We start from the raw sequence: 19,537 nt of genomic DNA, 5'->3' as shown, positions 1-19,537 counted from the left end.
TAAATACAAAATATAGGTGCAGATCCTGATTCTTACATTCTCTTTCCAAATTTCACAGCTTTGTCAACATGCAACAGTGTAACTCAGTTTGTAAGTCTTTACCAGGCCATAGCTGTAAATAATAGGACGGTAATCAAGCAACTTACTTTCTCCTTCCTCCACTCCTCGCTGTGGGTTGTCACTCAGAAGTGACTTTACACAAGCAGTGTGCTCTGTGTGTTAGGTCTGACTGGTCTTATTCTGTTTGCATGCCAGTTATTTTTCCAGACCCTTTTCTTAGAAAGAAAAGCACCAGCAAGTTACAAAATGAAAACAAAAATCCAGCTTCTTGTAGTTTAAAAAAAACTCCAACAACATTGAGCAAGCAGCAGTGGAGTGGAGGAGCTCACCTGCCTTATCTGACAGTAGCCATTTGCTTTAATGCAAGACACGTTTCTTTTGTCCGCATGCAATTAGCATCCTCTAGAATGGATATGAAAAGTAATAGGGAATTGTAGGATTTAATGGTGACCCTCAGGGCCATGCTTTAAACAGACCTATGTTGTCTACGTTGTCAGCTGTCGGGAGCGGGGCTCTCTTCAGTCATCAAAGCATTTAGCAGAGTTTACAGTCTGCTGTTTACATTACTGGCCAGTACTTTACTCTCCTGAATACAGTTTAACTATTCCACCACCCCTGTGATGAGTATTCTTTTCATTTGGCGGTGGCAGCAGTCCTCACGAGAAAAGCCTTGGAACATTGTTTTTGGACACAAACATACACAAGTTATTAGAACACAAGATCAAAGGAGATGTCCCACTGTCTTCCTTTCAATGCTCCCATTGTGTTTGTATGCTGAAGCCTGCTAGAGAGTTAGAACCAGAGAAGGGGGAGAAGGGGGGGGAACCTTTGTACAAAGGTACTTGTCACTGAGAGAAGCCCATAAAAGATGATGTGAGAAAAGACACCAGGTGGAGTATAAACCACCCTTATTGTTAAGAAATGCAAATAAAAATCCTCTCCTATATTAAAACTTTCTTACTTGTCATTTCTTAGATGCTAAAGGAAAGGTTCTGATTATTGAAGTCATGGCATTACTTTTTACTTTGCTTCTTTTCTTTTTATGTATAGCACACTGTACGTGATGTCGGCAAAAGTTATTTTTCCTCTTTTTCTGCATATTGTTATAGTTGTTAGCAAATTTTATCTCAGCAAAATATCCACCGGAAAAAACTCAGAAAAATCACACTTTAAAATATCTCAAGAATTGTCTTTTTTATGAAGGACATCCACAGTGTCTGGGATTTGTAAATAAACTGCAAGTTTATTTTATTTAGGAAGGAACTGTGTTTTCCTTGGGGAAACTTTGACAGAAAAATTGCTGGTAATTCTGTACGAATTACCTGAATTCTGTACGAATATCTGAATTCTGTACGAATATCTGAATTCTTTCTGGTGGATCTGCAGTCAGATTCCAAGCAAATGGATTCTAGATCCAACACCCATTAAAATCTACTGAAAGAGACAGTTGCTTCTAAATTGCTGGGAAAGCCCTGGTCCAGCTCCCTTGGCTATAGAGAGATACACGGTAGCAAGAGTCTCTCACTTGTTTTTAGGCATCGTCTATTGTTGTTTTCACTTTTTCCAACTTTTCTGATGAGCTGAAGTCTGCATTATTGAGTTGGTTATGCAAAGTCCTTTGAGAGAAGAGATGCAGGACAAAACAGGTTACTATTAGCAGTTCACAACAACAAAGCATTTCTAACAGAGAAGACTTCCAGCTGCACCAAAACTCAGGCCTTCAGCTGACGTGGACTTTCAGAGTTACAGATGGTGAGAACAAAGATTAACCTGGCATGAGTCTATATCATCATCATTGCGGATTCTTCCATTTAAAGACTTTTTAGATTCATTTCCCTGAATACAATGCAAAGAAGATGTGATAACTACGTGAAAAGGAGTATTTTAATGGAGGCAGTACAAAGCACACCTGGCTGTCTCCTGGTGGTCATTGTGGGAAGCAGCTCATCTGCTGAATCAGCACTTGTCACCCTGAACCATCAGTCCTTAAACCCAACAGCTATCTCCATATGATGGGTTTTCTCAGCTTTGAAGAGAGGTGAAAGAAAATACTTTGATGATGGAAACTATATCCACTGGAGTATGGAGACATAGTGTTTTAACAGTCTGGGACTATGACTTGGGTCTGCCAGGGTTTTCTCCAGCCCATCATCACAGGCTCTGAGAAGAAGTATAGGGATAATCTTGAAGAAGGCCTGGAAAAATTTCTCATGGTACCTGAGCATGTGCAGTATCTGGCACACTTACACAGAAGGGCAGGTGATGTAGTGAATGTGCTCATTTGTGATAGACATCTTTCTGCTGCACAGACACTGTTTGAACTTGCTGATCAGTCTTTCTTCCCCCCTAGGGTCAGGGCAGTTGCTGACACCCTGAAAAAAAACAAAGAAAACCTGTGAAGCAAGTAGGTTTGGAGTTGAAAGGATGCCACAGTGCAGACTCATGCCAAAGCTTTGAGGCAATAAGCCAAGGCTGCAAAGTTGCTACAGCTAGTAGGTGCTGACATGCCAGATTGCAAAAATCCCTGAGGAAAAATGCTGAAAAAACTGCCAAGACCATAGGTACCAAAGACAAAGACCCAAAAGCTGAAACAGTGTCTTGTGACAAGCATCCCATTTGTGTGTCTTGGGAATGAGCGATCAAAGCACTCATATGGTCACCAAAACAAAATTTAAATGTTATTAAAAGGATCAGTCATACCTGCAAGACCAGGATTGTGACCCCAAATGCATCAGCAGGATAGCAATTGAAGCAATTGTTGAAGAGGTATCATTGCTGTGGGCAATTCTTTGTTGATGGAGTAAAAGGGAAGGTGGCTGAAATGGAGGCTGAGTGTGGTTTGTGTGATTTTGAGAGGGATGGGTTCAAAATTTTGTATCAGCTGGGTCCCAGAAATCTTCAGAGCTTAGATATATTTCAAATTGTCCCTGACAATGGTGCTGAGAGCACCAGAAGCATCTTTAGAAACTTGAAATTGTATATATTTTTCCTTTCGCAACTGAGCAGCCTTTTTTTAAAACACTTCTGTAAAATATAGACAGATTATTTAATGCAGAGGAGGAGCAGCACAGTTTGCACAGTTACTGCCTCTGTGCGTACAATTTTTGGAGAATGACATGCTTTTTTCCACTTCAAAAAGCACAGTTCAACTCTCACTGGAGGTGGTCTAGCATGACCTGTGTGTCACTTCCAGGTGGGAGAGAACAGCACCCATCTGAGACCTTGGGAGGCCAATGCCAGACTTCTTTCATCTTCAGCTGGATGGGAACATGGCAAGAGAGGGGAAGCAAAGGAAGGAGACAAAGCTGAAGAACTGGAAAGCAGTATCTTACCACTGACCCCATTACCCAGACAGGAAAATCAGTGTGATTCTTTCATCTGTTGTGCATATTTGCCCTCCTTTCTCTGCTCCTACATGTAGGGAACAGCAGCCTGGTGGAGGGGGTGCGTTGCTGCCGTCTTGCCTTGGGCACCAAGCAGAGCCCCACTCTGTGGTGGTGTCAGTGGTTCTGGCGTGGGGCTTGTGCGCTGTGCGGGGCTGGGCCTTCTCCGCTGGCCGTATGGACTTTCTGAGTGTGTCAGTGAAGCCTGCGTAACAGGGAGGTGAATCCCATCAGCTATTTATGTTTGCCATGATAGACTGAGTCTATCGGTCCATGTCTTATGTGATCTCTGACAAAATTTACCAGTCTAAAGCCAGATACACCATTAATGTATAATGTAGTATTTCTGCCCTGGCCTCTAACTGTTTTTAGGATGCTTGCTTTCATGCAGCCTTATACTGTGTTCAGTTATGTTTAGGTACGTGTTGAATCAGAACCTTTTCAATGCTGGTTTACTTTGCCATATGCTAGGCTAGCATTTATTTTTGCCCGCTGTTCTGTAGCTAATATGCAAATACAGAATCAAACTAGATGTGTTGTTTTGGCTGATATCGTTGCCTAGAAGTACTCCACTCTTTGTCAGGACATGAGAACAACTTGCACTGGTACACAGAGGGTTCTTCTCAGTCTAACTGATGGTATAACTCTTGCTATTGCAAGTATCGTCATTAATTTTACTATGCTATTGAATATTGAAAATTAATTTTGGGAATGGTCTTATTCACTTGTTCTTTGGCTAAGATATATTTATTTCCTATCATCAAGTAGTTTATAATATATCAAGGTTCAAAAGGGTTTTCCGTCCTCTGAAAAAGTAGACTGTGGTCAGCATTAATGAAAGGGCAATGAATAATACTCTACGTCATGGCTTTCAAACTTTAAGAATTCCACTGGGGTCACTGGGTTGAATTAGAGACCCTTTAATCATTAGTACAGTTTTATGAATGGGGTACTTTACTCTGATATTTTACTAGATGTCACTACTTAACACACTTCTGGCTCCATGGAAGGAAAAACAAAAGGCTTTGTGTTCCTCAAAGTCCCTGTAGTTTTGAGGATCATTATAATTCTACCGACTCAAATCCTGAGGTCCCTGTTTGGTTGTTGTACCACGCTAAATCCTCCTGAAATCAACTGGAATTTGTCTGAGCAAAAACACGCTAAGAATCTCAAGATTTGGCCCTTTAAGAGTAGCAAAAACTTTCTCTCTCCCAGGCGGAGGAAGAAATAGCTGCAGTTGTGATTCCTACTCAGTGTAACGTAACCAGCGTGTATTTGTGTTACTCCTGTGCCCAAGCATTGCAATCATGAATCCCATTGTAGGCAGTCAGTTACTGACATTTGGGATTCTTTTGTCAGATTTGCTCTCCTGTGAAACCCTTGGTTTTGCAGGGTACGTCATTGGCTGTAATTAAAAAGGGCTTGCTTTAAACTCTAACAAATGTTGCATATGTGAAAGCACTACTGCACAACAGTGGCTGTGTTACCAATGCAAGTCCCTTCGTCTCCGTAACTGTGACACCAGTGGACCTCTGTAATCCCCTGTGAAAGTGAGGGCTTCTTCCCCCAGTTGCTCGTTCAGACCTGCTGAACTCACGACGTTTCTAAGGCCTCATTTTGTTCCCAAGAGCTGAATGATGGGGGCACCACTTCACAAAATAAATGAATAAATCCATACCACGTGGGGGGCACTTCCACTAAGGTGTTCTCTATTTCTCGTAAACAGTGAAGTTCAGTGATATCCCAAATAAAACATTTGCCGACGAAGTTAGAAAAGAGTATTCCAGTATACGCCAAGCTGAAGAGAAAATAAAATTGGTATTACAATTACAAATTTCTTAATATGCATCAGAGAGTTTTTACAAGTTTACACAGTCTAGGTGAGGCTCATGCCCCAAGGAGTCTGCTTCACCTAAATCACTTTCTTCCCCTCTTTCTCCTCCCCAAAACAAGAGGCAATCTTCAAAGGAACAAATATGTCACTTTAAATACACAACATAAAAAATGGGCCAAATAAATTATTAAAATACATAAAAAAGAGATTCAAAAAAGATGCATGTTATTAGCTATTTGACAAGCAATTGATGCTGTCGCAACGGCTGCATTTCACAACGCAAGTGTTTTCTTTGCTAGACAGATAAATAGTAGAAATAATGTGAGAAATGACTTTGCAGTCATCCAAAGAACAATTTGGCTTTAAATGGTTCATTTAATGCCTTTCTACTGGCTGTGCTGCGCAGTCATTTCATACCAGGCCTTCACCACTTCCATGTGCTTTGGAATTCCTTCTGAAAATGAGCTCCAAGCCTGACCCTCCTCTCCGCGTCCCAATTCCCTGCAGAAGTGTTACTACATATGCTTTGAATCTTTTTTTCAGATGAGCTCCCAAGCCTAACTCCTACCTCCCTGTGCTTGAAACGTATGGATTTGAAAGCACAGATGGGGCCTTGAAGTTTTTGGACCAGGCCCATCTGGGTCAATCCTTACATAGTTTGACTAGTAGTTTCTTGAATAAAATTCTCAGAAGCCTTCATTTTTTCTTGTTCCGAATCTACTACACACACTCTTTTATCTCTCCTAGTTGAACTACAAGGATCTCAAGGGAGATGTGATTTTCATAAACAGAAAAATAATGACCAGCCGGAGGAAGGAAACAAATTTTTAATGACTGTGAGAATTGTCTTTATGAAACAGCAAGTTTCCTTTTAGTTTATTCTATATGTAAAATTAATAAACTAAAGAAGGGGAAATTCTTTTTAAATCTCATCTACTCAATTAATAACAATAATTTAAAAAAGCTGACAGAGACTTTGTCCTCCTGCTGCCAACATTTTGAATCACTGAGAAAGGGTTCCAGATCTGACCCCGAAAACTGCATTTTGGCATTAACAGTGACTTCAGTAGGGTCACTTGTGCGCGCAAAGATGCCCGTGAAAAACGGTTTGCAGGACTAAGTCCAGAGAACAACTGCTGTTCCAGACAGGCTGGCTTCCTTCTCAATCCAGACACTGCGGAGCAGGGACACCAGGGGTGCGGGAGCGCTTGCCCACCGCTTCCCGGTGCCGGGGGTGACGGAGGGCCGTTCGCCCACCTCACGGGAGGTGCGCGGGGTGTCCAGTGCCCGCATCCCTCCCGCACCCGCGAAGGGGCGGCGGACGCAGGCAGAGCCGCGGCCGGCAGGGAGACCCCGCGGCCCGCGCGGGAAGGCTGCTTCTCCGCGAATAAAGGGGGCAGGCCCCGCGGGCGCGGAGAGCGGCTCCGCAGCGCCGGCTGCCCGCGGGCTCCGCGCTGCCTGCGGAGGGCGGGGCGGCCCCGGGAGCCCCCGGCCGGGCCGGGGCCGGGGACGGGGCCGGGGCCGGGGCCGGGGCCGTCGGCGGCAGCAGCAGCAGCAGCCGCCGCAGCCCGGGGCAGGGGCAGGCGGCGGCGGCGGCAGCGCGGCGCGCAGCGGGCCGGCAGGGCGGGGGCGGGGGGCAGCGCGGCGCATTGTCTGACCGGCGCCCCCGGGCTGCGCGGGGAGCGGAGCGGAGCGGGGCCGGCCCCGCCGCCCGTGCCTGGCTGGAAGTGAAACGCGCCCCGGCTGCTCCTTTTTCTTTTTTCTTTTTTTTTTTTTTTTTTTTTTTTTTTTTTTTTTGGAGCCTCCAAAAGGCTCACTCGCCGCTTTCATCTGCCGCCGCGGCCCAATGGGAAGGCGGAGGCTGCCTGCAAGTGGTCTAATCTCAATGAGGTGTCAATCATGTTCCCCGGTGGGTGAAGTAAGGTCTTTTGTAACCGCCTCTGTCTTTGGGAAAGAGAGGAGAGAGGAGGAAGACCGGAGCGGAGAGGGGGACGCCGGACCGTGCTGCAGGAGAGGAACTGAGATTTGATCTCGCTTGTGCGTTAGCAGGGAGAAGCGGAGCACATGGATTTCTAAACACGCTGGGATTTTATACATCTACACAAATAACAACAAGCGAACCTGACCCTACTGAAAACAGTCAAATGAATCGTAATTGCAGATCAATGCAGAGAGATGGGGAAACTTCACTCGAAACATGGTTAGTTTCTTTCACTTGCTACTTTCTTAGCCCCTTCCCCTTATTCGGATTTTACTCGGCTGTTGCTGTGATTTTATACCGGTGTCTAATGATCTTCCTTTATTATTTCCCCCACACACTTTCCTCCGGATCTGCCTAGCTGCCGTTTGTAAACCCCGAGAAAGTCCAGAAGGTAGGGATGGCTCCTTGCTGCTAGTAACTTTGAACGCCTTCCCCCGGCGCCTGCGGCTGCCCCCGTCCCCCTGCCCTCTCCCCCCAGCTTTCGGCCCCGGCGGGCCGCGGGGGGGCCGGGGGGCTCCGCGGGCGGCTCAGCGGCGGCATTGTCTCTTCTCTTCTAGGTGATAGTTTTGCGGTGAACGCCTCTCTGGCTCGCAGAGGGCTGGAGGACTGGATGGTGAAGCAGAAATACTCCGGGGGCAGCAGCAGCGGAGGCAGCAGCTCGGGACTCCAGCAAGGCTGCCAGCACCGGGCTGTTTGCAGGCTCTCCAGCGCCAGGGTATGTCAGCTTCCTCGCTGCCCCCACCCCCCCTCCCCGCCCCTTCTTTTTGAAATACGGAAAACCAAAAGCTCTTTCTACATCCCTCTCTCCCTCCCAAGGGCCGGTTGTGCAAAGGAAGGGTTTTCTTTGCCCTAATGCTGCTCCAAGGGGCTGCCCCGTGGGTGGTTTCCTTCAGTCCTTTGATGAAGTTAGGAGCTGCAGAGCAAACTTGGTGCTGGTACAAAAGCCAGAGGAGTAAGGGGACCTGTCCGCTGGTGTCTGGGCAGTACGGTTAGAACAAAATCCTTCACAAACGGGAACAAACGGAGAATCTCTGGAAAAAGCCCAGCACCCTGCCAGTGTGCGCAAGCTTGCGGACCCTGATTGGTGCACAAGTTTGTCTGTGACATTTTGGCAGAGGAATTCAGGAAAGGAGAAGTCCCCGAAGAGTGTATTGTTATTTATTTGCTCTTTGCTAATAATGCGTGGCTGACTTTCTCCATAAGAGTTACTGCACATGTCACTTGTCCCGGCTGTTACCACACGGGTCGCTTCCCACCCTTTCTCTTTCCTCCAGTCCTCCCGTGTAGGAAATGTTTAAGTTGCCTTTGTTTTTTTTTTTTGTTTTTTTTTGTTTTTTTTTTTAATGTTGCCCCTTTAAACAAAAAGGCATGATGGGAGGTAAACAAACTTAACAATTCTTCGATATGGTCCTCACAGTGTTTCGGGGTATGATCCAGGGCTTATTGATGTTTACTGAAAGGCTCCCATTGACTTCCGTGAGCTTTGGATCAAGCCCTGAAAGCTTCATCAGTGGAAAAGTAACCTGAGAGATGGGGAGATTGGAATCTGTGCTTCCCAGCAAGGAATGTGGCTCTGAAAGTGCAAGCAGAGCAGGGCCACCAAACCTCCTGCAGGCTCTTCGCTTTGTTAGCCACCAGTTTCATTGTCAGAAGCCCGGACTTCTTGTGTCTCAGGAAAAATTAAGTCGCAAGTGGAGAATACTTCATTTTAGGTGGGGTGTTAAACTGCGTAGAAGACGTGTAGAATGGGAAAAGCTAATGATGACTTTTTAAATACCACCAGAATTGTATTTAGACGAGGATAAATTGTTTGGGAGTCACTAGAAGTAAGGCAAAGGGGGTAAGATATTGATCTAAGTGTTTGTAATTGATGAGCATAATCAGTTTATGTTCAGCTTGCAGGTATGGTTGGTTGAAGTGATTTTTTTTTTTTTTTTTTTAATTGTGCTTTACTTGGAGACAATGTGTCCAAAGAAAGAAGTTCTCATTAATAATGGTACATACACGTATGATACAGGGGCAAAGAGTAAAAGCATGTGCTTTTAATTCTTTTTCATTATCCCCATTTTTGTGAGTCAAGCTTTTTAGATACGTTCTACCTTTCACATATATATTTTCTAGGAAAGAAGTTCAACTCACCAAACTCATGGGTTTAAAATACAACAGTTAAAGGTCAAAAACTCTGACTTCAGCTTTGTGAAATGTATTTTCTTCCACAAAGACAGTTTGCTTTCTGAAAAGAAAATAACTTGCTCTCCACAAAACTCTTCAGTTTTCAGTTCCATGAGGTCTGCTCAGCTGGAATGACAGTAGAACAGTATTTCTCTTCTTACTTGAGGTGTCCTCCTCATGATAGCTCAGCAATTAGCAAGCCATTAACTAAAACTTAGTCAATAGTTTTACTACTTTATAAAGCTGTAAATAGGTTTCAGTACACTTAAAAGCACTGTTCCCATGAGGCATTTTACGGTCATCCTGATAGAGCTGTTTCTGAATGTTTGAAAATATTTCCAATTTATTGCCTAATGTATTTAGTAGTATCTGTATGCGTATATAGCCTGCTAATTGATTTAGTTTAATTGTCATCCTGTCACAGGCACACTGTGACAGCTACATTAAAGGTCCTTTAAAATATGAACTTTTGGTAATATGGAAGGATGCATTTCTAATCCTACATTGGAACCAGATGTGCCATATGTACAGTCTTTTTGACAAGGATTATGGAGTCACAGCTATTGACTCCATAACTGAGATTGCATGACTGTTTCTCTTCTGAGATCTCTTTGATCTCTTGTATAATTATACCAAGATACAAAGCGAATTGTAGCCTAACCTCTTGGCTCTTCATTCACCTCAAGTTACAGAAATACTAGTCACTTCGACTAATGGGATTGTGTGGGACAGTTGTGTATTCCCCAGTAACGTAGTACAGTTGTACTTCAATCTACCAAGGGCTTTTTTCCTTACTATTTCAAAATTCTCCCTAAACTGTTCAGTGAGTTTTACAAGGCTCTGTGGAATGGTACAGTTTTATTGTGTCACAGCTGAAACTTTGGCTTCTCATTAAAACATGATTTTTTCTCTAAAATAGGTCCTAATTGCTGCATTTGTGACTTATGGCAGAAAGAGTTAGATCAAACACATGAAAATATCTGCATTTGGAGAAACATCCAGTTCAGTTTAAAACAAATAATGGTCCTAGAAATAATTTTCCTCCTAGGAATCCTTAACCAGAGTTTCGTTGATGGTGGCTTCATTAGTATGTAGGGCCCTATTTGGTGAAATCCAGTGTACTTCCAAAGACCAGTTGGTGGGAGAGGAGAGAGCTCAGTTGCTTCCAAGTCTGAAACTTCAAAGATTTGGATCATTTTGATTAGGACTCGAATGCGATAGTGAAATTTGACTTACATTGCTCTCTATAAGCCAAAAATTCTGTCTTGGTTGTAGTTGGAAGGCTGTTTTCCTCAAGAACAGAGACACTGAATTGTTTTGCTAAAGTTAGTCGTCCAGGGGAGATGACACTGAAGTTCAGGGGGATTCATGTAGCGTTTTACAAGAGGAATGAGTGGCTAATACAGGAAAGCAATAAAATGTCATTTGTGCTCCTCTCTAGAACGATTGAATTTACAATAGTTGTGGAGGGGAGGTCTTGACGTCAGTTCACTCAAGGGGTGTTTGACACAGGGAGGGTTCAAGAATACAGCACCTTTTCTCTTCCTGAACTGAAGTTTTGAGAGTTTCTTGGTTAGAGCAGACTTCCTTCAGCTGACATGTCATCCATGCCTCGTCCCATCCATCCGTGTGTTCCCCCCGCCAATTCACTGGAAGAACGGTAATCAGTGTCTGGCTATTGCCAAATGCATCAGTCACCTGAGAGGGATCTCATAGTAAATTGTTGGGTGAAGGCATGAGCCAGAGGAGGGGGAGCGTATCTGAAATATGCACTTCTGGTGTGTATACAACTTTCTGTTCTGGGCTAAGAGCTCTGATCTCATTAAACCATTGCCGCCCGCCCAGCAGGGGCTGCTCTGCTCTAAATGTTTTAATTACTGTGGAGGCTGAGGGCTGGGCTGCAGCCTTCCACATCATGTAGAATTAACGAAAAAAGTAATTTTGTTGCAACCCTGAAAAGTATGAGGTCCAGAGTCATCTTCTAGTTTCAAAGCTAATTGAAACCACTGGGGCTGTAAATCTGCTAGAGCAAGTGAATACACTTCTTTTGCCGCTTTATGAATGAGTTAACTGGTGCCCAGAAAGGTTTTCTGACACTGTGGATTATCCTGTATAATTCTTAAGTTTAAATTTATTCAGTGTGTTTACTTTTACAAACTGTTTTTGGAGATCAGCATTGTTTGCAAATATTCATGTATTTATTTATTTAACTGAGAAGTAGTTATATGCTAGAGGGGAAAATATTATAGATGACATTTGCTTAGTTCAATTTACTTTTATCTTCAAAGCCATAAGAAATTTTACTAGTTTCTTGCATGTCTCATTGAGATCTGTGCTTGGGATTGGAAAAAATCTCATATTTTTAATTAAATTTCAAACTAGCTCACAGTGAGCCACGTTGTAAGTAATCATTTTAGGTAAAATAGGAAAGACTTCAGCTTACCACTTCTGCTAGTGATCCTCATGTTCAACCTTAATTGATATTAATTAGAGTTGAGTATCTGGTCTGGGAATAATACAGTATGAAATGCTGAGGCACATCACTGCTTCAGAGGTGGGGCTTGTTCTCCATTTGTTCTGTGCCTGTAACTGCCAGTGACATTAATGGGCATTCCTTGCATGGCTGAGAGGAGACTACGCCAGTGTCAACTTCACTGCTCCTCTAGCATGATCTTCAATTTAAAAAAAAAAAAAAAAAAGCCCTTCCCAATCCACCACTGTTAAATAGCATGCGTGTGTGTGCATGTAAAAATACATAGCCTTATGGAAGACACAGCTGGGTAGGTCATTCATCCAAAATAAAAATAATAAACAGAGAAGAGATTTTTTTTTTTAGTGGTCTGTATGGCTTAAAGGCTGTTGAATTGGAAGATTTAATTGTAGCGCTACTTTGGGGTCACCTCATGGGTGGAATGACATTTGAAAGACTGCTTTCTTATTGATGTGGTGACAAGAGCAATTAACATTTCCTTGGGTGATATCTTGTGTGACTGCTTGAAGTGATCTTTTAAACCAAAATATTTCCCAGTACATTAATGTCAGTATTGTATAGATAATTATTTGTATTTACTCAGAGGATTAAAAAAAGCAGCAGACTCAGCAGGGCTAGATATTGGTATGACTAAAAATATATTTTGAAATACAAAATATTGTGTATGGCATTTAAAATAAAATTGCCAAACTTTGTATTGAAAGACAGGGAGGCAGAATCTTATTTAGTGTTGAAATTTGGTGCCAACAAACCAATATAATTTAATTAGTGGTGCACATAGTATATCTTGACAGCTCTGGTTTGGGAAAATTATAATACGAATATTAACAATCAAAGAGTCTCTGAAAGTATTAGTGCCATGGTGATGAGATTAGTGAATTGGCCAATACTGTAGCAGAAAGCTGGATTCCAAGGGAATTATCCTTGAATGATACCAGTTGGTGCAATTAAAAGCCACAATTCAGTTCCCATATGGAAAGTGTTAGGCATCCTTACATGGTTTCAAAGCTATGTGCCGGAGGTTAAATTGACATATGAAGAAAAGCATAAATTAAATATTTTGTGTTATGAAATTAAAAGTTGACTTTGCTTGAGCCATATGGAGGAGGTGAATGGGAGACAGTCTGTATTTCATCAGGGCTTGTTTTATAGGTGTTTCAGATTTAATGCGGAACACTTTTAATTTGGCATGTTGATTGGAAAGCTGAATGGCCCATGAAGTTTCTGCAAGCAATCTCATTAAAGTAACTTTTTTTGATCTCTAACAACCCTCTTAGGTTGATGTTTGTAAGAACGAAGCATATTCTGTGTAGTAGCTGGGCGAAGTCATCATCTAAGTGATACAAGCTATGTTTCTTGGGCTACTGATAGTCCCTCTTGGCTTAGTGAAATGTTAGTTCTTCTGACTGAGAAGGCCTTGGTTATGGAGTGTTGGTTGATGAGGAGCTCAATATGACCTGCCAATGTGCGCTTGCAGCCCAGAAAGGCAACCGTATCCTGGGCTGCATCAAAAGAAGTGTGACCAGCAGGTTGAGGGACGTGATTCTTCCCTTCTGTTCTGTTCTCGTGAGGCCCCAGCTGGAGTACTGCGTTCAGCTCTGGGCCCCCAATGTAAGAAGGACATGGACCTCTTGGAGTGAGTCCAGAGGAGGGCCACGAAGATGGTCAGAGGGCTGGAGCACCTCTCCACTGAGGACAGGCTGAGAGAGTTGGCGTTGTTCATCCTGGAGAAGAGAAGGCTCCAGGGAGATCTTATAGCAGCCTTCCAGTACCAGAAGGGGGCCTACAAGAAAGCTGGAGAGGGACTCTTTACAAGGGCATGTAGTGATAGGACAAGGGGTAATGGCTTTAAACTGAAAGAGGGTAGGTTTAGATGAGATGCAAGGAAGAAACTCTTCACTGTGAGGGTGGTGAGGCACTGGAACAGGCTGCCCAGAGAAGCTGTGGATGCCCCTTCCCTGGAAGTGTTCAAGGCCGGGCTGGATGGGGCTTTGAGCAACCTGGTCTAGTGGAAGGTGTCCCTGCCCATGGCAGCAGGGTTGGAAGGAGATGATCTTTAAGGTCCCTTCCAACCCAAACCATTCTATGATTATATGGAGTGCATTTTCTTCTGTAAATTGGGATGAAAAGTAGCAACAGTATGTTATATTCTTTAATGACATTAATGTAAATAATATAGTCCTGACTTTATGCTAAAACTTTGGTTATAACAAAAAATGGGAAATTTGTAGCACGATTATTGACATATGGGAATGATCTTTACAGCAGCATTCATTAATAGAAAGGTTTTCTGTAGGTTTTTTTGCGCTATTTGTAGGCACCCTTCAGAAGATGATCTTAGTTGACTCTTATGGTTTCTTTTGAATTGGGTTATGAACAGAGGAGAGAAGTGTCTTGAGTATTGAAACTTCGTAATATCTAGTTTTTCCAAAGTTGGGGAAATAATTGTTTGGTGATGATATTTAAATCAAAATGGAACATTGCTCCCTGTGCTGCAGATGTTGGCCTTTATAGAAATCCCTGTGGATGGATTTTGCTTTGTGAATGTCAGCATCAAAACCTGGTTGGAAAGTAAATGGTAGATATTGAAACGTACAAAATACTTGAAGTAGTTTTTTGTAACTAAACCACCTTTCTAGTTAATATACTAGTTATTCTGAATACTCAGTTTTCAGACTATGTGATATTTATAGATACCTTTTAATGGAAAAGGAAGTATAGTTTTAGTTCAAAAAATTAATGTGAAGAAATGGTCAAATAGACTTTCTCTGTGAATTTATTTAGTCATATCTGCCAATGTTGGCAGCAAAACTAAGCTTGTATTTACTCCTACAGAGTAACTACAGCTATGGGAGGCTGAGTTGGACTGTATTCCATTCAAGAATTATTAACCAAGTTCCAAATGCAAAATCTTCATTGTGTCTGATTTCTGAGCCAGCAAAGCGTGTTTGTGTTGGAATATCTCATGACATTTGTCTTGCAGTGGTGGAACGCCAGTGGTGTTAGCTGTGGTGAAAGGGCTGTGCTGGCGCAGATACTTTTACTACTGCGTAATCTAAGAGAGAGGGGAAATGACTTGAGTAGGTTCAACTGTTGCTGTCCTGGTGTCTCTGCAAGGCATACAGCCATACAGCGCATTTGCTTTTTGTAAACTTCGGGATTTATTGTTATCAGAGCAATACGGCATATATTTTGTCTTGTAATTTGCAGAATAGAGATGACACTTCTGAACATGTGAGACATCCTTTTTTGAGTTGGAAAGTCCTGTATAGTTAGTGTCTTGCAAATAGACTGCTGTCATGTAACTGCATGTCCGCTGTTCAATAAGGATGAGTCCACTGGCTTGTCATGGGAGTTGGCATTCAAGCAGGCTTATATCTGCAAGTGTTCAGCCAGATTCCTTAATGCCTATATGCGTGCATCTCACACGACCTGATACGTGCCCATCATATGTGAGAAATACTTCTGTTTTAGTCGTACAGAATCTAATCATTTGAGGAAGGGAATGATGTGGTTTCTTGTTGGGAAGTCCTATAACAACTGTGAAATTGAGTACCACTGATTTTGCTTGTGGGGTGTGGCCTATCATATGTTATAGAGCAATAAATGATCCTGTTGTTCTAGTCTATAAAACTTTTGGTGGAGTAAATCCTTTTGCTCCTTGGAAGACCAGACTGTGGCCACAGGAGACTGAAACGCTATCGGTGCCTGAGAAGCTCCTCAATGGCCAAGAGCAGCCCTGTAAAAATACACCTAAAAGATCCCACCACAGTAACCCCTTGGCAGGGATAATGGAAGACCCTGTGGTTCCCTGGTTCAGACCAAGGTCCCTGCCAAACGTGTGTGAGAAGGAGTTGTTCCTTAAATCTGAAGCTGCTGTTAATACAACTTAATAGTTGTTCACAAGACTTATCAGGCAAGCAGATTTTTTGCTTTTTGTCAAAGTTTGATAATTTTCTCCAGTAACCCTTCTTGATCTGAAAATTGAGTGGAACTCTGAAACTCATTGTGCTGACTGTGAAAGGGTGTCTTGCTTATACCTTCAAAAGTGCCATCTACCAGTCTTACTTTCAGTTGTAATGGATTTGGATTTAAATGCAGGCTTGGTGGCACTGGTCCCTTACATCATTTACAATGAGAATCCCTTGAGAACGTGAGATCATCCCTTAAAATGTGGGAGGAGATCAGTTATGTTTTGAGCAACATTTGCAGCAGAGAACTTTTAAAGTGTCTGGAATTTTCAGCCACGTATCCTTGGGCTTCAAACTAACAAATGCAGGCAGTGTATGTTGCTTTAGCTCAGAGATGGACTGGCATGTGGTCAGAACAGTCTATGCACTGTCCATCGAGAGAAATACTTTGTATTTTGCGATTAGGGTGGAATTTAATGCATTTGGGGCATTACTGTGGCAGCTTTAAAGGGATTAAGTATATTGAGGTTCCTATTAAAGTATAACATTGTGATTCAAGATCTGTGAAAGAAAATCATGCATGGGTGTTTGATCTTGGGGTGCAGCCACACATGCTGTGAGGCATAAAATAAGGGGATAGACTCAGTAGGGAAGTGACAGAACAAAGTACTGTCTTGCAGGAGAAATGGGATTTGGGAGCAGCCTCGGATCTTTTGATCCATTCTCTGATGCGAATGATAAGTGGTACGGAGGTGACAGATTTGTCTTGGGGGAGGAGGGAGAATGGTGGGTAGCGTGTCGCATTGCCCTCGGAGATAGTTTGCTGTCTGATTCCCCAAAGATTTGATAGTGGTAGGTAAGGACTATGCCACTTCTTGTTGTCCTATCTTAAAAATCTTTTATAATTCCAGGATGGTTAGTTTCAAGAGAGTTAAGTAAAGAAGGTAGTAGCTGTAAACTAAGCCTTATGCATTAAATGCATATAAAGAACAAATGCCTGTTTGGGGGAGCGGGAATTTTCTCTAAGCATAGAGTGCCCCAGCCTTGAGCTCACAGACTAACAAGTAGTCTCTGTATTGCATAAGATGCTGCGGTTAAGCCTGTATCAGTGTTTCTGTAATAAACTACTCTTTTTGAAACAATAAATAATAATTTTGCTTGTGAACTTTCCAAGTCTCTCTCTGTTCACATAGCATACGTGTGTATAAACTACAGACACTCATTCTCCTATAAAGAGAGAACATCATAGTCTAGCAAACAGAATATCTGTCATTCCAGCTGAGCAAAGGTCTAAGGCAATAACCCAAAATATCCTGGAAGAAATTCTAAAAAGCATTGAAGAAATCAATCGTCTGATCCTAGAGGAAGGTCTTTGATGTAATCCTGGTAAGTTTATACTGGGAGCCTGCCTGTTTCTTTATGGTCAGCCCTAGACTTTCTATATGAAAAGTGGATCAAATAATTTCATATGCTTCTGCTTTAAAAAAAGATGGTTGATAGTTTTCTGAAGCGTACACACTGTTTAAATGTAGATTGTGGCTTTTAGCCGAAGCCCAGGTGGGGAGGAAAGGCTTTTCAAAACAAGTACTTACAGAAAAATAAATAATACTTTGATATTTTCCCATGGAAAAAGTGTGCCTCATTTAGCCATCCTGAATATTTAATTTTATTTTGAGGATAAACTTCATAGGTTATCTCAGTTAAAGCCATTTATATTTATGCAAAGCTTATGTGCAAGGTCTTGTTCCTGATATGGATATGTATGTAAAAGGAGTTTTTCAGAATACCATAGATAAATTACTTTTAAAGGTATATTTTTAACTAACTCAGTGCAGTTAGGTAAGGCTGTTTTTACCACCCTGAAAAATTCTGCAATATTTCTCTGTTATGTTTTGATGTGAAAGCCCTGCTCTGATAGAGGGGAAACTTCTCATTGCTTTCAGTGGTTTCGTATTGGGTTCTCTGCCACATCAGTGGAAGACGGGGGGAAGGTTCAAGTGGTGAGAGTAATATCTATCTATTATCTAGCAGCTACATTGCTGGTGGAATGGCAATGTATTTTCCCCTGCAGATGCAGTTTATCTGATCGTTTTATGACAGGTTCACAGAAGTTTTTCCCGGTTCTACTGCCACTTAAATTCCCATTTGTAATTAGCAATGTAATTTTGCAGATAGGTTTAAAAAGCATGTTTTGAGAGAGGCTATTCCCACAGCACTGCTTAATACCCATTAAAATACCACATTTTTATTGTATGAAGGTGTTTTTTATCTAATTAGGTTGGTTTGTTAAAGTATTGCACCACAGTCTCATTCTCTCCCCCGCCCCCCTTCTACTCTAGGGCTGTTTTTAATCGTTTATTTATGGCCAATAAGAAGCACACAAAATCTTTAACTCTGGTCTAATGCACAGCATAAAGAAGTAAATGAGATCTCTTCCTGCCTAAGCTATTGTACAGGGCTTTTTTTTTGAAAGGCAGTCACTCTTGGATTAAAACATGGTGATGTGTAACAGAAAATGAAGAAAAAACCCCCAGCATTTGGAAAGGAAGTATTGTATTCATTGATGCTACATAGACTTCATTGGAATTTGGTCATCAACCTTACCATGGCACTCTCCTCTAGATGTGCTGTTTGATTTCTCTCTCTCTTTTTTTTTTTTTTTTAATGCAATTTAGGAAAAAATGAATGAAATCAATTTTTGTGAGAACTGTGTGATGACAGTCAAAAGTAAGGCACGTTGAAGTAGCTCTGTGTCCTTAGACATTTGCTGTTATCCAGGAGGGACTAGCTAGACTGCAGCACGCAGGTGTTGCCTGTGCTTAGTCACTGAACGTACCTGTGCTGTTTAAACACAGAACAAACCTCTGCTAAAACAATTCACCTTTAATCCACGGCCACCGCTGATTTTTCCCATTTTGGAAAGACAGAAACCAAAGACACTGCAGTGGGAAGCCCCTTAGATTTGCCAGTAAATGAACACCAGACAATGGGTAGTGTCCTGTGGGAGTAGCAAAAAGGCTGTGAGGTCCCTTATTAGCTCTGCAACAGTAATCTGAGCCTCCTCATGTGTATTTCTGATGGCAACACCAACAGTCCTGGTCTCCTCAAAAAATGAGGGGAATTTCACCACCACTGGGGAAAATAGGCAAGCTTGTCCAATACAGAAGAACAGAACGGTTAGACAAGAAAAACGCTAATGTCATGCCTTCAGGGGTATGTTTTAAGCAAGGAAAGAGTCCTGGCCTGCTGTACAGTCCGATCGTCTCCTAATATCAGCAGGAGCCCTGTCCAAAGGCAGGGTGAGGTTTCCTCCTTCCATGCTCTCAGTAGACATGGGGTCTATTCAAAATCTGCTGTTACTGCATATCAATTCCAATATCCAGTGGTATTAGGAATAGATAACCAGTTCTGCCTTCAGTTAGAAATATGTACAGAGACTCTTTTGTGAGAGGCGTGCCAGTCTGAGACACATGCCAGATCAGGGGCAGGATTTGGCTTTAAATGGTGTTGGCACAGCCTACTGATGCCAGCAGGCAGGGTGCTGATAGCTGATGGCAGAACTGGGTGGAGGGAAGAAACTCAGCTGAAAAAGCAGTCTTCTGATGTTGTCTCATCTGTCTGTAAATGTGTGTGGGGGGGAAGTGTGTGTCACCTGGACTTAGCCATCCACAGCCAAGAATCTTTCTTCTCATGATGGTGGTGGTG

At 42.5% G+C, this 19,537-nt stretch overlaps 1 protein-coding gene across 2 annotated transcripts in view; it reads left to right on the top strand.

The window, feature by feature from the left end:
- Window positions 1-7,251: 7,251 nt before the first annotated feature.
- The window catches only part of NKD1 (NKD inhibitor of Wnt signaling pathway 1), a 110,073-nt gene continuing 97,787 nt past the window's right edge, over window positions 7,252-19,537 (top strand). For both annotated transcript variants that reach the window (XM_087739993.1, XM_087739992.1), the window contains exons 1-3: window positions 7,252-7,477; window positions 7,617-7,649; window positions 7,816-7,973. In XM_087739993.1, coding sequence (XP_087596119.1) covers window positions 7,453-7,477; window positions 7,617-7,649; window positions 7,816-7,973 — 216 coding nt within the window. In that variant the 5' untranslated portion in view covers window positions 7,252-7,452. The remainder of the gene's footprint in view (window positions 7,478-7,616; window positions 7,650-7,815; window positions 7,974-19,537) is intronic.

The sequence above is a fragment of the Nipponia nippon genome, unplaced genomic scaffold, assembly GCF_047370975.1.
Source record: "Nipponia nippon isolate SJK-2023a ecotype South Korea unplaced genomic scaffold, ASM4737097v1 scaffold_7, whole genome shotgun sequence".
Classification (NCBI taxonomy): domain Eukaryota; kingdom Metazoa; phylum Chordata; class Aves; order Pelecaniformes; family Threskiornithidae; genus Nipponia; species Nipponia nippon.
This window is presented reverse-complemented; position numbering and strand designations above follow the sequence as displayed.